The sequence below is a fragment of the Schistocerca cancellata genome, chromosome 7 (genome assembly GCF_023864275.1).
Source record: "Schistocerca cancellata isolate TAMUIC-IGC-003103 chromosome 7, iqSchCanc2.1, whole genome shotgun sequence".
In the NCBI taxonomy this organism is placed as follows: Eukaryota; Metazoa; Arthropoda; class Insecta; order Orthoptera; family Acrididae; genus Schistocerca; species Schistocerca cancellata.
Window position 1 is genome coordinate 224,687,711 of NC_064632.1, and position 24,840 is coordinate 224,712,550.

Consider the following 24,840-nt stretch of genomic DNA (forward strand, 5'->3'; position numbering starts at 1 on the left):
TTTCGCTCTTTGGATAAATTTAAAGAACTATTGTGTGTGTCGTGGCACAGGTACAATATCATTCATTTTACTTACATAGTGCTTAAAACATGGCACTGTTCAGCTCTCCAGTTTTAGCTCCTCACACACAACAGACTTCAATTTTGTTAGGTACTCACTTTCATCTGTCAGAACAAATGTTATATAGTTCTTGCAGGTGTTAATACATCTTACTTCACATATGTTTGCTATGTGGAGTTACATTATATTTTATTATCTTATTATTGGTATGTACAATAAAAATTGACTAGAATGTAATGCCCTTTTGTTCTTCATAGCTCCAGTAACACTATATACATTTGTGACTCAATCCAAAAAGAGTAGATGTTCTTGTTAACAGATCGAAACCATTAGAAAAATATTTCTTGCAACATATAGCATAAATCATCCTGTATCAGACGTGCATGGTGATGTGTCATTGTTACTGTTTCCATTGGCACTATCTGTAGAAGAACTGTTGCCTCTCCTTATCCGTTCTCTTCTGTGTGTCTCTTCATCCTCATCATCGTCTGCAAATATTACAAAAATTAAAAACAAAAAAGGTGGTCATAAGCCACAATTGAAATACAAGGAAAATTATTGTACCTCACCATGGTCAGCAAAACTACTGGAGCATGTATCTCCAGGCTCAGACAAACTTCCAACATCAGGTAAATGTTCAGGATCTTTCAGGTACGTAGACTTATTTATGTTCTGATTCTGAGCAGTTTGCTGTTCAGCTGCAGCTGCAACAGTCCACAAAAAGCGAATGAGAACTATAACTTTGTCTTCACTTAAGTGAGTTACACAAATATCCATTACATTACTTATTGGTAATATCTCACTTGTCAGTTACAACATATGAACTAAAATGTGCACACTTTGAATAAGATCTTTTTGAGAGTTAAACCAACATTTTGTCCATCATTTGTAGTGATTCTTTACAGGGTGACTAAACCAAAGTGCATATAAAACATGGAGCACATTGCGAGGAGGAGATGCAGCTGTCTATCAGGAAGTCGACAGTCTTCATATGTGAAAAGCGTGGGACACAACGCATATAAGGGAATTGACAGGCAAACATACACTATGGGAGTAGTCAGGAAGTCATCAGTGGCCAAATAAACTCCATGATCATGGACTGGGTCTAAATTACAGAGCCATAAACCTAAAAACCATAGTCCAGCCAGGAGGAGACCACGGCCCAGTAAATACAGAGAAGAGTAGCACAATATACACACACACACACACACACACACACACACACACACACACACACACGTGGGCAAGGAAGTAATGTGTTAAGCTTGCACATACAACTAGTCTTCAGTTTAATAGGGGCATCCAACACAGCTTTTTTTATCAAACAGGACTGTGCAATAACTTCTAAGTGCTTAGTTCTGGGTCAGGCTGGACCATAGTATGACAGAAATGTGTCTGTCTTTTGGCAGGAGAGAATTGGAAACTGTCCAGGCAGAGATACATTGGATTGTGGCTTGGAGCTGCCATTCAGCAGAGACAAACAGTGCAGGGGTGACCAGTGGTCCAACAGAGGGCACTAGCACACTGTCACTAAGGAAGAGTGTGATACTTAGGACAGAACGCTGTGGGACACCATTCTCTTGGACCATGGAGAGCTGAGTGAACTCTAAAACAACCAGTGATACAAAAATTGGTAGAGCCTCAAAAGCCGCAATCATGGAAGATCAGAAAAATGTGATGACATCAAGCCTTGTCATGTGTTCTGTAGGTCAATAACTGTGACGAGGTGCTGTCATTTAGAAAAAGCCTGTAGGATTGCTGTTTCCAACCAGACCAAATGGTCTGGTTGTGGCTCATCCCTCCCACAAACCATGGTGACAGGAGAACAAGGGGCACCAAGATGAGAACCCAGCATAATTTCAAACAGTTTTCAGATAAAGTTGGTAGCAGACACAGTGTGTTTCTGCCTGGCTTACAGGTTAGGATGGCTCGCCATCGTGAAGGGAAGACACCTTCAAACCAAACACAGTAAAGATCATGAGTAGATGAAGCCTTTGAGTAACATACAGATGCTGGATTATTGGAGACTCAAAGCCTGAGGCCATTCTGTCAGTGAAAGGTTCCTTATGATTCGGCTTGCCTGGGTGGTAAACTTATGGGGACATCGTCAACTTGTCATTTATGTAACAGAAAGGAGAAGAGGATGCCACTGGTGTCAAAGTGAGTTGCAAGGTGTCAGCAAGAACTGACACATCGATAAAGGCCACCCCCAAAGGACAAGACCCAGAACAGTTTTGATTGCTGATGGCAATAATACTATGGAGTGGGCACATACTTAAGATGAAGAGGCATATGTGCCCAGAGATGAGACAGCACTCCCAGCTTTCCTTCTTACTGTGTTCAGTTAAACATCTACAGCTACGTGGTTACTCTGCAATTCACACTTAAGTGCCTGGCAGAGGGTTCATCGAACCATTTTCATACTACTTTTCTACCATTTTGCAGTCGGAAGAGAAAGTTGGTGTCAAAATTTTGTTAATAGATCTTGCCACAAAGAAAACTGCCTTTGTTTCAATGACACTCTCACCCTTATTGTGCGATAACACTAAACTAGCTGCCCTTCTTTACAATTTTTCAATGTCCTCCGTCAATCCTACGAGGTAAGGATCCCTTACTGCGCAGCAATATTCCTGCAGAGATATAGTGTAGGCTGTCTCTTTAGTGGGTTTATTGCATCTTCTAAGTGTTCTGCCAACAAAGCGCAGTCTTTGTTTCGCCTTCCCCATAATATTATCTATGTGGTCTTTCCAATTTAAGTTTATCATAATTGTAATTCCTAGGTATTTAGTCGAATTGACAGCCCTTAGATTTGTACGATTTATCGTATACCCAAAATTTATCTGATTTCTTGTAGTGCCCGTGGATGATATTGCACTTTTCTTTGTTTAGTTCCAATTGCCACTTTTCGGACCATACAAATATTCCCTAGATCATTTTGTAATTGGATTTCATTGTCTGATCATTTTACTAGACGGTAAATTACAGCCTCATTTGCAAACAATCCAAGGGGGCTGCTCAGATTATCACTTAGATCATTTATGTAAATCAGGAACAGCGGAATGCCAGATAGACGGTAAATCATCAAATAGAACGAAGTGCTGTCACTACGAACTGTGACCTCTCCGAGAGGAAATCATGAATCCAGTCACACAATTGAGTCGATACTCCATATGCGCAAAATTTGATTAATAGTCACTTGTGAGGTACGGAATCAAAAAGCCTTTTGGAAATCTAGGAATATGCAATTGATCTGAGATCCCTTGTTAACAGCACTTACTTCATGGGAATAAAGATCTAGCTGTGTTGCACAAGAACAATATTTTCTGAATCCGTGTTGGTTATGTATTAATAAGTCATTTTCTTCAAGCTGATTCATAATGTTACGAGTACAGTATATGCTCCAAAATCCTACTGCAAATTGAGGTCAGTGATTTGGGTCTGTAATTCAATGGGTTACTCCTATTTCTTGAACATTGGTGTGGCTTGTGCTACTTCCCAGTCTTTAGGAACAGCAGACACACAACTACCAGCTGGCTGTTTGAAGCACTCAGTGTGGTAGTTGACTCATCTGCCAATGGCAAAGAAGACACAGGGCCACTGGAAAATGGTCACTGTCCTGAATATCGTCACATAGTAACTAATGCAGTGAAGCTATGAGAATGTAATAAGAGAATATTATCTAAACAGCTGAAAAGGTGCCATGAGCAACACAGAAGTGTGCAGGAATACCAGCATTGAGGGAAACAGATCAGGGTCAGTGAGAAGCTGGACAAGTACAAGGTGGCTACAACAGGAAGTGGTACTCCGCCACATATGGTGGTGTGCAGTGGTATCCGCCTATGGTGGCGGGTGTTCTTGTGCAATAAGCAGGCAGCCCTTGAACCCATGGGTCAGTTCCTTCAGCCTTTGACTAAGCATTTTGGCTGGAAAACTATCAGACTGCAATCCTAAATATATAACTCATGCAATCCTCTCTGGTTGCATCTCTACTAGCTTTTATTATGCTGCTATAGAGTACCATATCAGCACAAGATCAATCCATAATTCAACAACTTGTGCATTACTTGTGCTGTCTGCTTGAAGGAGGTCCAGGGCTTGACAAATCTCAGACAGTTGTTGGAAAAGATGGTGCTTTTATAAGACAATCTAAGATTTTGCTGAAGTTAGGAGTTCAGAATACTCTTATTATTTCTACATATTTTGAATAAAGTAGTTGTAAGAATACGTTTGTGTTTTTAATAAATTAATCATAATAATTACAATTTAATTGTTAATACCAAAAAAGTCCCAAAAACAAAATCCTGATACTCCTAAAGAACTGAAAGCCATGGTGGCATTCACAAAAAAGGTGCCAAATGATTGCAATCATCAGATATGGCACAAATGAATTGTTTTCCTTTTTTATATTCCCGTACCAAAAAGGTCAGATTAAAACCACAATAAAATTTAACCTTGGATGGGGTATGGCCATTTTTTCCTTTATACAAAATCATTAATACATGCATGCACATTGGTAATAGTAACCATAATCCACAAAACAAAATCTAAATTATATTTTTAACATTAATGACACTACATTTCAGTACTGAAAAAAGATTAGTATGATTATTTTTTGCTAGAGTTTCTTTTCTCTAGATATCACCTCCCATTCTTTCAGTCTCTTCTACTCTGAAGATTTGTGGACTCTCAAACATACCTAATGGACTGGGAGTCAATGGGCACAAAGAAAATGGAAGTATTGTCCCAAAGCATCCCTACAGTCAAAATCGTTTAAAAAATCTTTCCGTCATAGCTGCCTTGTCTTATCCTAATATGGTGCTTTGAAATGGAATATCTGCATGTCCATGGGGCAATGTAAGAGAAGCCTTATCAAGTTTTGAAACATACGGATATTTTAACTCAACACGTGATGAGTCTTTTTGAGCTGTACTACTGACAGTTAATTGTATCAATGCCAATAACTGTATAAAAGCAGTATTGACTATGCTTGAAACAAAATGTCCATTTAGTGTTCGCACAGATATGACAATCATAGTCATATCTTTGTGAATACAAAATGGACCTTTTGTGCCAAGCACAGCTGATACCACTGTAAGGACAGTCCTATTCTCTGCTGCCATGGTGAACTTTGCTGGTGTGATTAATGCCCACCTCTCATTCTGCAAGACTAGTGGCAGATCGGTTTTACATCCATGTACTTTAAATCTGATGGTGCCATGTGTTATTGAAAAATAATTTTGCAACCTGGACTGTTTTACATTCTGAAAAATGTGTAGAATGGGGAACGCATAGGTGAGCAAGAGTTGGTACCATTGGAACTGAAGAGGGAAGATCCCCACTTGGTCAAGGAGACTATCTACAAGACTAATCTAGAAGGTGCCAGTGGCCAGTTTAACTCCATAATGATGGACTAGGCCTAACCAAACCAGAACTAGCGAACACTGTCCAAGTGGAACTGGACCACAGATACAAAGGAGGATCGTGCAATCTGCATCCCAAGAGGTGGGGGAAAGGAAGCAGAGTGTGTTTGGATTTTGCATGCGTTGTTGAACATGGAGCAGTGAACATGAGTTCCAAAATAAGGACTGCAGCAACATCCAAGCAGTATGCACCCATGTGAATTCTGGACTATGATACGACGACCTAGAGTATTGGAAACCATGGGAAAGGATCCAAACAGAAGCCTGCTGGATGGCACCTTGGAGGTGGCATTCAGCCAAAGCTACAGAGTGGGAGCAGTACCAAATGCGAAAATCTTATTCATACAGTGCAGGTGTAAATAGTAGCCTGAGAAAGGGCACTAGCCTGTTGATGGCAATGAGGAAGAGACATTCAGCACAGAGCCTTGCAGGATGCCATTCTCTTTGGACCCATGGAGAGCTGAGTGAAGCACAACTTGAACCCTCAACAAGAAGTTTGATAAAAAAAACTGGCTAATAAAAATTGAAGGGAGCCTTGGCAGGCCTGTCATGGAGAGTAAATAAAAAATGATGGTGCCAGGCTGTATTGTATCAACAACCTCCAATGAGGTGCCAGTGTTTGGAAAAAGCCTGTCAGACTGTCACTTCCAACCTAATCAGGTGGTCTGTTGTGGAGTGCCCCTCCCTGAAATCAGTGACAGAGGGACAAAAGGTGCAAAGATTCAGGAACCCAGCATAATTGGCAGACAATTTCCTTTCAAGCAGTTTGCAGAGTACATTGGTGAGGCCAGTCACCCAGTAATTGTCAATGGATGCTGGGGTTTTGCACAGCTTAAGGAATGGAACACTGGTATTGTTTCACCACTGCGAAGGGGAGACACCACTGAGCCAAATACAATTTAACCCCTTAACCTACAACCACATGTGAGACTTGTGTCTGGTATTCAGACCACATGTGATTGTCACAAGCCGGACCTGTGGTACGTCAGGTGGGGAAAATGTAAACTTCATGGGTCTTGCCCACAGTACGTTGTTCAGGTGAAATGTAAGCTGCACAGGCTCAGCTCATGGTACGTCAGCCAGGCAAAATGTAAACTTCATAACTTGTGATATACCCGACCACACACAGCACAGGCCAGGCTCCTGACAGATTCTTATTATCTCTTTGTACCACACTCAGTTACAAGTTATTCTTGGTCACATCCACACACTGAAATGTTCTTAAGTATTACGGACATATCCCCACAACTTCTGCTACAGACAGTAACAGTAGTGTGACATTGTACAACAAAATACAGGTGATCAGTTATTGAGGATGATATCACTGACAAAGATTAACTACTACAGCCCCGGATTTGTAAGAAATAGGAAATAGACCAAATATATAGACCTATATAATGACTACTGGCATGAAAGAAGCAAGCTTACATCAGGTACCAGTAAATAATATGGAACTACATATATTAAATATAATATTTGACAATGTGTTCTGGAAGAACTACCCAGTTCACAGAAAAATTAAGAACGAGGTCTTACTTTGCTCAATTTGTCTGCCTTTCTAAATATGAGAGTTTCTAGAACAGCACTCTTTGACCAATTCTGTTGAATTCTTGTTTTTTTTCCTTCACACATACTATTATTAAGAACAAAGCAAAATATCTTAATTTCAATGCAATCCACAGTAAACCAACAGTTGATTCCTCATAGTCTGCTTCCATGGGCCTATCTGTGATGTGCATGGAACAAGTGAAGAGTGGGCAGTTTTGGATCTACAGGTGGTCCATCAACTGCTGGCTAGCATAAGGCCTACGATCTGTGGGATTCCGGGGAGACGTGTCCTAAGAGAGAGCCCTGTCACCAGTAGACGTTGGAGAAGGAAGTTGCTTCTCTGGTCGGGTGTGGGAAGTGGTTCCTGGAAATGATGCAACAAGAACCACAAGAGACAAGTGCGGGGGGGGGGGGGGGGGGGGGGGAGAACTAGTTTGGAAGAAACTGAGGTAGTGGAATGACGACTGAGTTTTGTGTAAATTAGTCATCATACTGTAAATAAACATTATGTGCTTATACGTTTATACTTCTGTATTGTCTTTTCTTTTTTGAAGACTGGGCAAACTGGTGAACATTGAGTATGGTGTTATGCCCAACTGATCCACAAAGGTGATTGTTCACATTTTTGGTCCGCTATGCAGTAAGATGACAAACTTAAGCATCAGAAGCGCTTCATTGGTGATGAAATGTATGGTTTCAAGACACACGTGTACACCATAACTCTAAATTTTTCCAGGAGCACACTTCCTTCTAAGCCTAAGATAAATGTGCCTGTGCCTGTTCAATTATCCTTGGGACCTTTTTGGATGCATGCCTTGCCATTCAAAATTAACCCATAGCTCCTTATCGGGAATGTACAATCCCTGTGGAAGTTGATTCCTTGGACCATATTCAAAGTTTTGTGTGGGACAAGGGTCACTGGTATGACACATTGACAATCATGGCCTGAATATTTATAGTTTGTGCAGCAGAAGATGATGTAATCAGTAGCAATACATCGAGCATTTTTCCCCAAATCCATCCTCAGTATCTTCCATAAAAATCAATGGTTAATTATAAGTTCACATTGAAATGTCTAGACCTGTCTTATGAGAGGAACAAATCATATATGTTATATGTTGAAAAACGTCCCTCCGATCGAGGGCTCTCCCCATGGGTGCTACCTAGCCACAGCAAAAGCGACCGGGTATGATGGCCATTGCTAAGAGCCCTTGTGCTCCAGTGAGAGTCATTTAGTCTTCGGTACATGTGGGGAGCAAGCAGTTAAGGCATCAGCAATGTGATGCCTGTGTTATTGATGATGATTACTATTATGATTTTGGATGTAGAGCACTCAACAGCTTGGTCATCAGCACCCTAATGAAAAGTCAACATGTCATTCTTACAGGGGAAAGAATTATGAAAGCTGTCCCCACAACTCCACATCATAATTTGTAAACTGTTCCAGAAAGTGCACCTTGTAAACCCTATCAGGAACAGCAACTGAAACACGGGGCTGTATGAACAGTGACAGAAATGTGGTAAGTACTTAAAACTGAAGAAAATAGAATTATAAAAACGTTGTCTGGAGTACAAGTTTTCTTGTTCTCAGTCAAGCTTAAAATTACTTTAAGTATTTGAAGACACCAAGGCAGCAGTTTGTGCCATCTCAGGCTATGTTTTCAGAGGTTATATATAGAGCCAGAATCTTGAGACAGTCAGTGGCAAATAACTATATCACATGAGGCCTATTCCTGAACAACCACTCAAAGTTGAAGTCAACTACCACACTAAAGACTGAGGCAACACTCAAGTTTTTCAGGGCCTGTTGAGGAGGAGCAGCCATTGACTCCAGAGTAGTGGTTCACCAGGCTCTGAAGTGCGCTGGTCTGAAATCCTCCAGTCGATATCTGAATACCCTCATGGTGGACAACGTATATCATAAGATACGAAATACAGGATGATCCATAAATCACATTGCCGTAATCTAACCATGATCTGACAACTGCCCTGTAAAACTGCAGGAAGACAGGAATTTGTCCACAAGTCTTTCAGGTGTGGTAGACAGGTTAATTTGGAGTCAAACAGTAGGCCCAAAAAATGCACGGTGTCTTTAAAATGTAAAATATTGTTCTCCATTGTGGTTGGTTAAACTTCAATGAGTACAGTTAAAACTGACACACTTGGTCTTCACTGGTGAGAACCTAAAGCCAGTGTTATAGGCCCAAGCTTCCAGCCTCCTGATGGTCAGCTGTAGTTGCCTTGTTGTCATTGTGAGATCTGGGGGAAGAGTAGAAGACTCCTAAATCATCCACAAACAAAGAGCATTTAATAGGGGTCCTGACTGCAGAGGAGATGCCACTAATAGCAGTTGCAAACAATGTGACACTGAGTACACTGCCTTGAGGGAACCCACAATCGCCCAAGTCATCACCAAAAATATTGAAAGCATTGATCTTCAAGAAATGATTGGATAAGAGATGGCAGATGTCCATGTAATCCTCATTCATAAAACTGGTGAAGGGTATTGTAGCTCCAAGTGGTGTCATATACTTTTTCAATGTCAAAAAACACACCAACCAAGTGGTTTTAGCATAAGGAGGAATTTCCAGGTGACTTACGTTGTCAAGGACAGAACCGCAGAGGTTGCCCACTAGATTTTTTTTTTTTATCTTAACAGCCTATTACCTTATCAGCACATAGCACACATTGAGGTTGAGGTGTTTGTTATACAGGTGTGTACCTTCCTCACATTCCAGGCAGTGAAGCTAAGGCCCCCATCCTCCGAAATACACAATGTTCCACTGCCACGCTTAACGATAGTTTTTGAAGTATGCTCAGAGTTTACAACAGAATAGGCCTGGCGGTGCTGGACAGACCCCAGCTTGGTAAACCTATTGTCGACATAATCGTATCCAACCACTGCTTTTGGGGCTTCCTGGAAAAAACACAGTCCACCCTTCCCTAAGTTGTGGGATACATGTCATCAGGCCCCTTCGCTAAGGCCTGTCCAGATTGGGTAAGACTGACAGTAGCTTTACTACCACCACAGCTGTCAGTGTTATTGAGGCATGCAAACTCATCTAACCACCTGGTGCTAAAAGTGCCTACAGTAAGACAGTGTCCCCTGAGAGGAGACCTTGTGTTTTCAGGGGGCTCGACTGAAAGGGTACATGATGACCCCATATGTCAGATTGACTACTACGTTGGCTTTGAAGTACATAAAAGAATCTATTTAGGTATTGTGCACAGGTGATCTTTAAGATTTGCATGCATAAACCACTATTAAAAATGTTCTTCCCCATGAAGTCCACGCTACAGAAAAAAGTTTGGAAAATGAAGGTCAAACCCAGGAAAGGACCAAATGTAAAGTAAATGAATGAATATTCCGAGAAAGGAAAGCACAACTAGGTAATAGTTGAATCAATATCAAAGGCTACCAATACCAAACAGAGAGTAAAACCAGGAGGATGCGAGATTGCGTACAGGAGAGAACATAAGTGCTGCAATAGCTGGGGCCCCATGCTCACCACGCACTTACACAAAAAAGGAGTTGAGAAACCCCAGAGGGATGCAATATGGGGAAGAAGGCGATGCTTGAATACGATACTAGATATTTTCTGTCTTATTCCATTCACTTATGGAGTGAATGAAGACTGGCCATCTATACGTTTCTGTGTTTGGTGTAATCTCTTACCACATTTTATTCCAATGAGCCCAATTTCAGTTTCCTGATCATCTATGAACACTTTCATACAGACTGTACAGACATGTTACAGCCCCACACTTTGAATTCATTTTATTTCTGCTGTAATGGGTGATTGATATGGATTTTAAATGTCTAAAGCTAGCCCAAGGTGTTGGAAGAGAAGTGGTGATAACAAACAGAAGCAAGGGAATGACAAAAGTCTGTGGCTGTTGGAGGGCAGGAACTAGCAAAGATTCTAACCCAGAGGTTTGTTTAACCAAAGGATATATTAGAGGAACATGTGAATAATTCACGAAAGCTAGTGTTAGGGATGGAGACACATGTGGCAGGAGCAGTGAAGTAGGTGTGAAGTTTCCCACATTGTGCTGAATAACATGCTCTGCAGCTTGGTGGCTTAGTTGTCATGCCACATTAGTTTGGCTGAGGCCATTCATATGAGTTAACAGTTGTTTTGTAGATAGATAAAGAGTACTAGTTACAGAAAAGTCAATTTATAAAAGTTTTTAACCATAGAGAAGGCCTATCTCTAGTTGGATAGAAGATGCAAGAGTCAGGACAAGACCAGTTTGTAAGTAGATGCCTGGAACAAGCTTAAAGCTGAATATTTCAAAAGAATATGAAACCGTGTGTAAAGGTGAGGAATTAAAGTTATGGCATAAGGACAGACATGGGATTTTGTAGGTCAGATGTGCTTTTAATTACACTCATTTGGGAAGACCATTCCACAATTCAGGGTGCAACAGCATGGAGTTGAATTGTGATTCTGCTGTTAAGGTCCATGCATTAACATATAATGTGGACAATGGGGTATGTTATCTACTGGCATTTCTTATCCTTTTCCTCTCCCTGTCCAGCTCCATCCTTCGTTATTTGCATTTTTATCATTCCTCTGCCCTTCTCCATTTTTGTTAGCTCCTGGTTCCACATTAATGTGTGAACTTGTCTCATTCCTCAAACTAATTTCTTGTAACATCTGTGACACTTTAAAATTACATAGCTGCACTGTGACTTCAAATTGTGTGAACATGGACCCCCTAAATAACACCTCAGCCCAAGAAAGAAATGCAAAGGGAAAGCTAAAGGACACCTTTAGTCAATTATATGTGTATATACACCATTCAAAACTTCATTATTAAGATGAGTAGTTGTCTCTTCTTTTTGGATTTTTCTCTTTTTCATCCACCCTTATCCCCTCCTCTCTCATTCTGATGTAAGGGTTACTCTTCCATTTATACCATTCCTGGTTTTGGTTCATTGTTAATACTGCTTATTTAGTTCTTAAACCTTACTATTATTTTGTTATCGTATTTGCCTGAACTGGGCTTCAGCACATTTTCTTCTTCTCTTTCTTTCTTTTGTTCTCTATGACAAAATTACCTATTCTAAAATCTTGATAGCTATTATCTTTGTTTGTCTGACAGAATTTTTCTTTTACATAGCTTAGTCTGTAACACATTGACTTATCATTCTGTTGTGTCTTGTCTACAGTTTCTCCAACATGTAGTTCATGTAATTACACTAACTGCTTGGCTTGGTTACATATAAATTTACAGTGTTATCATTTCCTAAAGTCACATGGTGTGTGTATGCATTAAGAAAGCACAGAAAATTTACTGAGGAAGCTATGTGTGATTACACCAAGACACAACTAACCGCACTCTTCAAAGCAGATTATTCTCTCTTCAGGAGAAATGGGATGGAAGGATGCTCATATGCAACAAGTTAGGAATTTTTATCAAACATCAATTCAATTGTTGAACCCTGTGCATCCTAGAATGAAAAGTGCATATTCCAACAGTTATCTTAGAGTCCTTTTGTAGAATAATATTTAGCACCACATTTCATCTATATCAAAATACACAGAAGAAGAGTAACAAATGCAAAGACACCAAAGGGAGTGTTTGGAAGCCAGATCTCTATTATGATGACCATGTTCAAACTGCAGAGCCATTTTATCTGGAAGACAAATGCACCTGCCTCACCATCAGACTGTCAACAAAAAGACACTACCATCATAAAAGTTGCAGGAAAGACAGTGGTGAAAATAAATAAATACATGACTTGTAATATTAAAGAAACTTTCACCATACAGGAGAAGAAACATTCAATATTCCACACTGGAAGATTGAAATTTTATACTCTATGACCTATATGGGAGGTTATGCACCCACCTATACCTGTGTCAGAATAAAAAAGAAGGTACGAGATGAGATACTGGCGGAAGTAAAGCTGTTAGGACGGGTCGTGAGTAGTGCTTGTGTTGCTCAGTTCGTAGAGCACTTGTCTGCGAAAGGGAAAGGTCCCGAGTTCGAGTCTCAGTCCAGCACACAGTTTTAATCTGCCACGAAGTTTCAAAAAAGACAGTGACCGACTGATTCACAAATGAGTGGTGATGGTTCACTGTTACCTGCACGCACAATATGGTCACAGCACCATCAGCTGTTTGTAATTCAGTACTGGATTACTTTGTACATTTTCTGTTAATCTACAGTACTAAGTTCGCCTTGTGGAATCATAATAGTCTAGTCACTGTTGCTCACTCTAATAGCTAGAGACATTCTTTTTTATAGAACATAAATATCTGCACTAAGAAACAAAGCATATGATGAAAACTATCACAGCAGTTAGATCAGTGACTGCAGTTGCCATCTGAAGAGCAATATAACAGCAGGCTAAACAGAATGCGCAACCTCAGTCATTCTCTAGTTGGTGTTTCTCTGCCATCTCTCTTAAAATCAACTAGTTATCAATCACTTTGTGGGGTGATCTAGGTACCTAGAGATTTATTGCGTAAATTATGAAATATGCATGGTAACATTTAAGAACAAGAACTTCCTTTGAGCCGAGACATGTGATGCCTTTGTTGGATGTATCAAGTCATTAGTACGAAGTCATGTGGAGTGAATCTAGTTCATTTAAAGAGTGTGGTAACTGCCCTAGGAACAGGTGACTCATCTTATTCACAGTCCGTGAGACAAATATAACACATAAACAAGTCTTCTGAAGTTGCATATGGAACATTGAAGGAGAATAAAGTCGTCATAAAACCTTCATTGACAAACTTGGCAAATGGACAGTGAATGCATTAACACCAACATCTGAAGAAACAGAAGTGAAAGGCAATGCCGAAGTTGAACAACTTCATGGTGATTTTGGTGAGAACTGGTCTGCGACTACCACAAGAAGTACAAGAGAATGACAGAGGATATGACTCAGAAGATGAATTGTCAGTCATACACAAAAAATTTCTATACCTGCATTAACAGCTCATTATTTCTGAAGGTGCCCTTACTCAATTAAAAAACTTCTTTCAACTGTTTGAATTCATGGTCACCTGTGCCAGTAAAATGGGTATATTGTGTTATTCAGCACAAGAAGATGCTTAGCAATGATGTAGGAGGTCTGCTAGAGCATCACCCTACAAAGCAAACTTCCCAGTCCAAGTACAGCTGCAGTTCAGAATACTGAGAATTTTAGATAAGTGATGAAGTCACACACATCAACAGGCCTCCTCATGTCACCCAAACTGGAAGCTGAATACAGCCAGCAAAAAGCAGAAGAATGCTCAACACTACTCTTGTCAAAGGAATTGAGAAACTTCATGTCTGGATGCAAAGTAATGGGCATACTCATGTTGTTGTTGTTGTTGTTGTTGTTGTGGTCTTCAGTCCTGAGACTGGTTTGATGCAGCTCTCCATGCTACTCTATCCTGTGCAAGCTGCTTCATCTCCCAGTACCTACTGCAACCTACATCCTTCTGAATCTGCTTAGTGTATTCATATCTTGGTCTCCCCCTACGATTTTTACCCTCCACGCTGCCCTCCAATACTAAATTGGTGATCCCTTGATGCCTCAACAAATGTCCTACCAACCGATCCCTTCTTCTGGTCAAGTTGTGCCACAAACTTCTCTTCTCCCCAATCCTATTCAATACTTCCTCATTAGTTATGTGATCTACCCATCTACAGCATTCTTCTGTAGCACCACATTTCAAAAGCTTCTATTCTCTTCTTGTCCAAACTATTTACCGTCCATGTTTCACTTCCATACAGGGCTACACTCCATACAAATACTTTCAGAAATGACTTCCTGACGCTTAAATCTATACTCGATGTTAACAAATTTCTCTTCTTCAGAAACGCTTTCCTTGCCATTGCCAGTCTACATTTTATATCCTCTCTACTTCGACCATCATCAGTTATTTTGCTCCCCAAATAGCAAAACTCCTTTACTACTTTAAGTGTCTCATTTCCTAATCTAATACCCTCAACATCACCCGACGTAATTCGACTACATTCCATCATCCTCGTTTTGCTTTTGTTGATGTTCATCTTATATACTCCCTTCAAGACACCATCCATTCCGTTCAACTGCTCTTCCAAGTCCTTTGCTGTCTCTGACAGAATTACAATGTCATCGGCGAACCTCAGCGTTTTTATTTCTTCTCCATGGATTTTAATACCTACTCCGAATTTTTCTTTTGTTTCCTTTACTGCTTGCTCAATATACAGATTGAATAACATCGGGGAGAGGCTACAACCCTGTCTTACTCCCTTCCCAACCACTGCTTCCCTTTCATGTCCCTCGACTCTTATAACTGCCATCTGGTTTCTGTACAAATTGTAAATAGCCTTTCGCTCCCTGTATTTTACCCCTGACACCTTCAGAATTTGAAAGCGAGTATTCCAGTCAACATTGTCAAAAGCTTTCTCTAAGTCTACAAATGCTAGAAATGTAGGTTTGCCTTTCCTTAATCTTTCTTCTAAGATAAGTCGTAAGGTCAGTATTGCCTCACGTGTTCCAGTATTTCTACAGAATCCAAACTGATCTTCCCCGAGGTCGGCTTCTACCAGTTTTTCCATTCGTCTGTAAAGAATTCGTGTTAGTATTTTGCAGCTGTGGCTTATTAAACTGATTGTTCGGTAATTTTCACATCTGTCAACACCTGCTTTCTTTGGGATTGGAATTATTATATTCTTCTTGAAGTCTGAGGGTATTTCGCCTGTTTCATACATCTTGTTCACCAGATGGTAGAGTTTTGTCAGGACTGGCTCTCCCAAGGCCATCAGTGGTTCCAATGGAATGTTGTCTACCCCGGGGGCCTTGTTTCGACTCAGGTCTTTCAGTGCTCGTCAAACTCTTCACACAGTATCGTATCTCCCATTTCATCTTCATCTACATCCTCTCCCATTTCCATAATATTGTCCTCAAGTGCATCGCCCTTGTATAGACCCTCTATATACTCCTTCCACCTTTCTGCTTTCCCTTCTTTGCTTAGAACTGGGTTTCCATCTGAGCTCTTGATGTTCATACAAGTGGTTCTCTTATCTCCAAAGGTCTCTCTAATTTTCCTGTAGGCAGTATCTATCTTACCCCTCGTGAGACAAGCCTCTACATCCTTACATTTGTCCTCTAGCCATCCCTGCTTAGCCATTTTGCACTTCCTGTCGATCTCATTTTTGAGACGTTTGTATTCCTTTTTGCCTGCTTCATTTACTGCATTTTTATATTTTCTCCTTTCATCAATTAAATTCAATATTTCTTCTGTTACCCAAGGATATCTACTAGCCCTCGTCTTTTTACCTACTTGATCCTCTGCTGCCTTCACTACTTCATCCCTCAAAGCTACCCATTCTTCCTCTACTGTATTTCTTTCCCCCATTCCTGTCAATTGTTCCCTTATGCTCTCCCTGAAACTCTGTACAACCTCTGGTTCTTTCAGTTTATCCAGGTCCCATCTCCTGAAATTCCCACCTTTTTGCAGTTTCTTCAGTTTTAATCTACAGGTCATCACCAATAGATTGTGGTCAGAGTCCACATCTGCCCCTGGAAATGTCTTACAATTTAAAACCTGGTTCCTAAATCTCTGTCTTACCATTATATAATCTATCTGATACCTTTTAGTATCTCCAGGGTTCTTCCATGTATACAACCTTCTATCATGATTCTTAAACCAAGTGTTAGTTATGATTAAGTTGTGCTCTGTGCAAAATTCTACCAGGTGGCTTCCTCTTTCATTTCTTAGCCCCAATCCATATTCACCTACTACGTTTCCTTCTCTCCCTTTTCCTACACTCGAATTCCAGTCACCCATGACTATTGGATTTTCGTTTCCCTTCACTATCTGAATAATTTCTTTTATTTCATCATACATCTCTTCAATTTCTTCATCATCTGCAGAGCTAGTTGGCATATAAACTTGTACTACTGTAGTAGGTGTGGGCTTCGTATCTATCTTGGCCACAATAATACGTTCACTATGCTGTTTGTAGTAGCTTACCCGTATTCCTATTTTCCTATTCATTATTAAACGTACTCCTGCATTACCCCTATTTGACTTTGTATTTATAACCCTGTAGTCACCTGACCAGAAGTCTTGTTCCTCCTGCCACCGATCTTCACTAATTCCCACTATATCTAACTTTAACCTATCCATTTCCCTTTTTAAATTTTCTAACCTACCTGCCCGATTAAGGGATCTGACATTCCACGCTCCGATCCGTAGAACGCCAGTTTTCTTTCTCCTGATAACGACATCCTCTTGAGTAGTCCCCGCCCGGAGATCCGAATGGGGGACTATTTTACCTCCGGAATATTTTACCCAAGAGGACGCCATCATCATTTAATCATACAGTAAAGCTGCATGCCCTCGGGAAAAATTACGGCCGTAGTTGCCCCTTGCTTTCAGCCATTCGCAGTACCAGCACAGCAAGGCCGTGTTGGTTATTGTTACGAGGCCAGATCAGTCAATCATCCAGACTGTTGCCCTTGCAACTACTGAAAAGGCTGCTGCCCCTCTTCAGGAACCACACGTTTGTCTGGCCTCTCAACAGATACCCCTCCGTTGTGGTTGTACCTACGATACGGCTATCTGTATCGCTGAGGCTCGCAAGCCTCCCCACCAACGGCAAGGTCCATGGTTCATGGGGGGGGGGGGGGGGGCATACTCATATTGTATGAATTTTAAGGACTAAGGAATTTCATTTGTTCAACCAAGATCTCAGAGGAAGCAAAACATTCAGAGTCACAAGCTATAAAAAAAAGAATGTTTGTGATCTGTGTATATGGCACGACTAATATATTGCAGAGTTTATAAATATCAGTTGTGAGTTAAATGAAATATTGTGATCTGCCCACTGAATATAGATTTCCAACTACAAGACAGCAACACTAACATATGGACTCACTTCCAGCTCACAATGTTTAATGTGTTGTGGGTACTCCGGTTCCTATTTATATAACTGGAAATGTCACCCAGTAAAAAAGGAAGATACTGAATCACTCTAACACATTTAGTTTGTTGAACTGCTAATTTCATTTCTAAGTATTATCCTTTGGAACGTGTGTGGTGTGGTGAATCACAGCTGCATACTACTGCAGCTAACTGTTGGCACGATGAAGTTTAAGTCAGTTGTTGGTACCTAATCAAAATGTTCATGTGTAATTTTGTATAGTTTGTAAATAAGATCAGCTGGTATTTTGTTCTATTAGGTTAGATTTTAACCACATCAACAGAATTTTCAGAAAAATAAGAAACAACACTTGTCTTTAGGTTACTGCATTGACAAAAATTTGTATCTCAGGCGCACTAAACATTAATTTAGGATATTATTTTTCCACATAGAGATCTGATGGCTTTGCCAACTCTCACCCAAATTGTCACATGTAATCTCTTCAACTTTACTGGTGTTTCATTATCTCATTGAGACTGGGTATTCTGTCAATAGTCTGCATCTTCCGAAACTATTTCTAGAGGACCCTGCTTATAATCCACTAGAATGTAACTACACCAATAGGGTGTACAGAAGAACCAACCAGCATCACCCAGAATATATGGGTTACCAATGTCCCACATAGAAAGTGTACCAATGTATCCCATCATGAGCAACATTGGTGCAGCCACCTACCCAACAGCCACTTACCTTGTGGGGACGTCAGCACCACATGTGGCAAAGTGCATGCACCACATCTGCAACCCGGACACATGGCACTTCTCAAAAAACTTGTGTACCTCAGGTGCAGACATCAGGGTCAGTTAGTACATGGAGTCTACTCACCAGGGTACCACTCCAGGACAAACTTTTTGATCAGTGACAGGTTTGCTGGATCTTTTCATCCATATTTAAAAAATGCTGAAGTGATCCAGCAAAGCTTTCCATGTGGAGGCCAATTCTATAAGGAGACTGGAGGAGTGGCAATGGGTAGTTGCTCGCCTCTGGTAATGGCCACTCTCTTTATGGAGAAGTTTGAGAATGAGGCCCTTGCAACTGCTATCAACCAGCCAATGTGTTTCTTCAGTTATGCGGATGACATGTTTGTCATCTGGCCCCAGGGTTGGTAAAGACCCTTGGACCATCTGAACTCACGACATCCCAACATGAAGTTCACCGTGGAGGTACAGAAAGATGATAAACTTCCATTCCTGGAAGTCCTGGTGAAAAGTAAGGCCGACGGCCTTCAGCCAACGTGTATCGAAAGCCAACACACACTGACTCATATCTACAGGCCAGTAGCTGCTGTCAATTAGCACAGAAGACTGGGGTGGTTAGAACACTTCTACACTGAGCCTAGACACTGACTGACTGACAGCTTGATAACAGAATTAGAACATCTACATCTACAGTGACATTCTGGAAAGTGCATGGCTGAGGGTATGTCCGATTGTACCAGTTATTGGTGTTTCTTCCTGTTCCATTCATGTACGCATCGCAAGAAGAATGATTATTTGAATGCCTCTTTACATGCTGTAATTATTCTAATCTTGTCCTCATGATCCTTGTGTGAGTGATGCATAGGGGACAGGGGGTTGTATTCCTAGAGTGACCATTTAAAGGCAGTTCATGGAACTTTTGTTAGTACAATATCTCGGGAGAGGTCATGCCTGTCTTCCAGAGTCTCCCAGTTCAGTTTCTTCGGCGTCACGGTCAAACAAACCTTAGACCATTTGTGCTGCCATTCTCTGTATACATTCAATGTCCCCTGTTAGTCTGAACTAGTATGAGTCCTACACACTTGAGCAATATTCCAGAATGGTCACACAAGTGATTTTTAAGCAGCGTCTTCAACTTATTTTCACAGACAATAGATATTCTGGGACATCTGCAAAGCATTACATACCACCAGACAGCATAATACTCTGCAAGAAGAACAATAAGAAGAGAACAGGAAGATAGATATCTTTCCTGCCGTGTGTAGGACCTATCTCTGTCAAGATCAGCAGAATCCTGAAGAAAGACAAAATGGAAAGTGTGTTCTAGGTGCCCATCAAAATCAAATACACCATGGATTATGATAGAACCAGGATACTGGAACAAACTCCCAGATTCTGGGATAGTGTCATCAAAGAATCAATCGAAACCAAGATGGTGGAAGACTTAATCAACTGGAAAGCAGAATACCAACTCAGCAGTGTGTGAATTCCGAGGTTTGAACTGCTACAGAAGCACCAGAGAAAAGTTCCCAACTCCAGTAACAGCAGGTATGAATGACAGGACCAAACCACATATGGAGCACCAGGTGGCAGTGGCTGCCACATAAGAGATGGATGCAACGGGTGCAGAAGTTATATAGAACAACATTAACAACCCAGAGACCTAAGGGGCTGCACAGGGGCAGAACTAATATGGAAAACTGGATGGCAGTCTCCATTGCAAGAGGCTTCTGCAGCAATAATGAATGTAATACAGAACTCCAGCAGCATGTGGAAGACCAGGAAGCAGCTGCTGCCACTGGAGACAGCCGCGATGGGTGCGAACGGAATAACGAACACCTGGAGCAGTGCAGAAATGCGCTTTGTGGGTGTAGACCGATGAGAAATATCCAAACTGAAGTTGACTGCTGAGGGCACTCCAGGAACGACCCAGGTATAAATGTACGACCCAGTCAGCCAGTCTCAGGGAACACCTGTTGAAGGTGTCGAGTGACCATATTGAAATACTATGTAGGTAAGATGTGGACCAGAAGCAGAACACCTAATCTCAACAAGATGACAAAATGTCACAGTCAAACCAAACCATGCTTTGGGCTTTGTTGCAGTTCAGTCTGTCACCAGATTGCTTTCTTGTTGGTCTCCATATTTAAAGCAAATAGATATATAATAGAAGCTTATCGGCTATGACTGATGGAAAAAAAAAAAAAAGTTGCCTACAGAAGCATGCAATGGAAGAGCCTATTACTCCATAAGTACACTTTAACTGCTTTCAGCATGTTTGATATTTGAAAGATATGTTTTGATAACTTTAAAAAGACCAGATTTTGAATTCATGAGATCAGTGTGAGAGAACATGACAATGGAAACTGGTTTAATGTCTGGCAAAAATTTTAGCTGTTCATAAAAACCTGTTAAAATTAAAAACAGTCACTCCTTTTCTGAGAATGTATTACTGTCTGAAATAGTTAAAAAATATCTTTTAATTCTATTTGGAAAGCTATAACAAAATAAGTCGGACAAACTGAAAATAGATTTGCCAGAAAAATTATAATCTTCCAAACACAAAAAGCAACAAAAATCTTCAATTGTTCCAGAGCTAGAGCATTTCTATATTTTGTTCACATGATGAATGTCACCCAGAGGCATTTTTCATCTACTTAGAGGTCTGTATCTTGGGTCAAGAATTTTTTGGTCGATACAGAAGAAAAAATCAGATTTTGGTTTTAACACACATTAAATTTGGTACAACTATGACTATGAAATAACAGTTTTTGATTGCCTGCCTGAATTTCTTTGGATCATACCTTTGATGCTTTCATGGATCTCTGGCAACCATAAAGTGGCAGGAGTCATCTTGGATCAATGCATCTGTTTGCTCAAACAGAACCCATAACATTTGTTCACAAGAAGCAACAATTTGATGCAGAAACTGTTACTTCCTGCAGAATAAGTGTGAACTGAGAAGTAATTTTAGAAGTATGGTAGAGCTTGCACAAAATTACTTGGCACCAGTGCAAAAACAAATGGTTGTTCTCAATACTGGGCCTGTTAACACCTAAGTTCAGAATGGGGAGCCACATTAGTTTGCCATCATCTGTTGAACTGTGTGCTTCATCGTTAGAAGTTGCTATCTCATTGTTTATATGCAGCTGATTTTTCTTATTCGGTATTCTAATAAGAGACTACTGATTTGTCTAATTATTGGTCATACTGTCACAAACTATTAGTAACATCGTTTTCACTCTCAATAACTGTAGCTGGCATGTTCTGCTTGTGCATGAGCTTTAGTTGTTTAACTGCACCTCCCCTAGCATGCAATGACTGCATGCAACAGAACCCCAGCCACTACTGTTATCCCCTGCCATATCACAGCTACGGCCAAAATTATTTTTTGTGCAATCTAACAGTGTGGCTGCTATTGAAAATAAACTAGGGTACAATTACCTCCCAGGTAAACAACCTTGTTGCAAAGTCTACATGCAATTTCAGGGAAGTTGGTTGAGCCTAAGAGTATGTTGGTGGCAGTGTAATTGCATGAATGCCACAGAGGAGGATACTGCAGCATACACCTGTGAGTGGACCTGTATCTTTCAGCACAAATACTCACTGGATTTTTCCATCCAATACAGAAAGGAAGGAAGATTGGGTTTTTAACGTCCCATCGTCCATCCAATACAGATGGGACTGATCTCAAAGATTCTTTGAAACACTAGTGATCTTTTGTGATGGTATCTAAAGGCAAAGTAAGCTGCACTTGAGCAGGAACAATGTCTACTCTAAAAGAGTATTGAAGATATCTCATTTCAGGAGGATTCCTGTGTGCCAACAATACACACATGAACAAAAATAAAAATGATCTGAGAATATTTCCCTCAAGCAATAAAGCGAAACTAAAGGGACAACCATGGGATGTTGAAAATACACCACCATCCCAAAATAAATATTGTCCACAGCTCAATACCAAAATCTGACACATGCAACTTCAAAATGCAGTATCACAAAATTCCCTTTACCTGTAAAGCTCAACTGAACCCAAGAATACCAAAATCCCACACACAAATCAAAAACCAAAGACCCCCACTCACTTAACCAATTAAAATTCAAGCAACAAACTATATACCAAAAAAAAAACAGACCATAAATAATGCATTAGAAACCAAAAAAATTACTACCAACCAAAGCCACTGATGAACACAACTACGCGATACCACACATAGTCAGAGATCAAGCTAAATCATAGCAAAAACTTATCCTCTTTGTCATGTCACTGCTAGGCACAACCCAGAGCAAATCACTAAAAACTTTTCCACGCCATATCCATCTCAAACAGGAAAAACACTATTACATTCCAGCCCCCTCCCTCCCAAAAAAAGAACCCTTATCACATGTAACACAAACGCATAAACTGGCAAAACAATAGATCAACATAACTCTCTTGTGACACAGCACTCTCTTTCAACAACTATTTCATAAAATGATAACACAAAGTCAAATAATCATATAGCACATGTAATATCTTTGAACACGAACACCCACCACAAGAGGGCACCAACAAATACTACAACATGCACACTGCAAACACAACCTTATTAAAAAAACACCATGCTACAATGACATCATATAACACAACACACAAACAGCACAGTTCAAAGCAGACAGACAGGTAGAATTGGATGCTTCCCTTCTCCCCAGACTACAGTCAAGTATGAAAGCAAAAAAAAAAAAGTGATGAAGCTATTTCTGTTCCATTCCAGTAGTAACTCTTGCTCATAAAAAAGCCGAATATTCTTGGGGGGGGGAGGGGGGGGGGGGCAGGCAGAGGGTACATGCTCAATATGAAGCGAAACAAGTATAGTGACAGTGTTATGGTATGTGAAAGTGTCTGCTCCCTCTACACCACTTCTCTCTCCATCATAGTCAACACAATGGACACTGCTCCCACTCTCTATCAGTGATCAAGAACAGGTTCACTCATGGTTCACAGTACTAGATCTAAAGCAGGAATGTAAACAGAAACTAATACCAAAGTGGTAAATCTATTCAAAATAGTTCCTGAACTGGCTCAAGTTCATGACAATAAGGTTCTTGCATCATTGTGATGGTCCGTTTTTCTTGTACATTATTGTCAACACAAAGAATGACTTCAAATAGAGGATACTTGCACATTTGTCATAACTGAACTGCACGAAACTAAAAATAACGTAAGTGCCTTTAATCATATAAAATTTACAAACACTTCACTCTAAATGCTGAAATCAACTTCACGTTAGTGTATGTTTACATACGAACAGCTCATCTGTGATTTTCCACAGTCCTGAGATTATGTCTAAGAACCGCAGCTTCTTATACCACGAAGTAGCTTCATCTACTGCCCTAACATTATAGACTGATTTAAACAGCGTCAATTTAACCCCACGGGATATTGGTTTAACTGTCAAAATTATTAGCGAAATGTTTCACAAGAACTACACTTGGCTTCACGGTATTCCATTCCACTACAGGCACGCATCATCTCCTCTTGTTGTGGCTAAATTGCTCCGCATAACTGACAATCTAATTAGCTACCATCGTGTATAGCTATCTTACTATGTTATGTTTACCTGCAAAGGCCTGCGGATACTGAGCACTCAGTTTAGTTTTTAATATTCTAATGCGTTTAAAAATATTATCTAAGTCTTTTTTCATCTCCAGAAGCAGCTGCGTATGTTTCTTGAATTCCGACCCTGCAGACTTCAGTCTAGTTACTGAGAGAGCATTGCAGTTCGTCAGCATTTCATTTGTCTTTTCAAATCTTTGTAACCTGTAACAAAACAATATTTTTGGTTAACAAATCATTTGATTTAAAACATTATTCGAATGGAAAAAAACGTGTTATTGTCTACCAACATTTGTTTCTGAGCTCTAATCATTGCTTCAACATCCTGTTGATCAACTATGCCAGCCAAGCCCTGAATGAAAACTTCGGGCGCAGTATAATTCTGAAAACATTCTATACTTCCCAGATCACTCTCTGGCGTATTTTCCGCCATATCGTCTGTCACAACTATGTAAAATTGTAAACATTGAATGATCGAAACAGTGGTTTGAAACATATCGATAGCAAAAATTATCATCAGAGATGTAAGCACTACCAGAAATGAAAAATTTTATTTCATTGGTGCCGCATGCTGCTTTGGCCAAGAAGACAAAGAAAC

At 40.3% G+C, this 24,840-nt stretch overlaps 1 protein-coding gene across 2 annotated transcripts; it reads right to left on the reverse strand.

Moving 5' to 3' along the window:
• Positions 1 to 252: 252 nt before the first annotated feature.
• LOC126092085 (kxDL motif-containing protein CG10681) lies at positions 253 to 24,749 on the reverse strand. Of its 2 annotated transcripts, none has more exons than XM_049907506.1 (4): positions 24,533 to 24,749; positions 24,247 to 24,446; positions 625 to 764; positions 253 to 548 (listed from the first exon to the last, which is right to left on the reverse strand). In XM_049907506.1, exons 1-4 carry the CDS (start codon positions 24,736 to 24,738, stop codon positions 507 to 509), a joined length of 588 nt encoding a protein of 195 aa, XP_049763463.1. In that variant the 5' UTR covers positions 24,739 to 24,749; the 3' UTR covers positions 253 to 506. The 2 variants fall into 2 exon arrangements, with proteins under 2 accessions (XP_049763463.1, XP_049763462.1); XM_049907505.1 differs by having other exon boundaries at positions 630 to 764; positions 24,533 to 24,746.
• Positions 24,750 to 24,840: the final 91 nt, after the last annotated feature.

What these genes read in the sequence shown, in the direction of transcription:
- LOC126092085 (XM_049907505.1), bottom strand. Translation starts at nt 24,738, where the DNA reads ATGTTTCAAACCACTGTTTCGATCATTCAATGTTTACAATTTTACATA. An exon ending in ATTAGAGCTCAGAAACAAAT is followed by an intron (nt 24,447 to 24,532) that starts GTTGGTAGACAA and finishes GTTTTGTTACAG; the next exon opens with GTTACAAAGATTTGAAAAGA. An exon ending in GTATCCGCAGGCCTTTGCAG is followed by an intron (nt 765 to 24,246) that starts GTAAACATAACA and finishes GGACTGTTGCAG; the next exon opens with CTGCAGCTGAACAGCAAACT.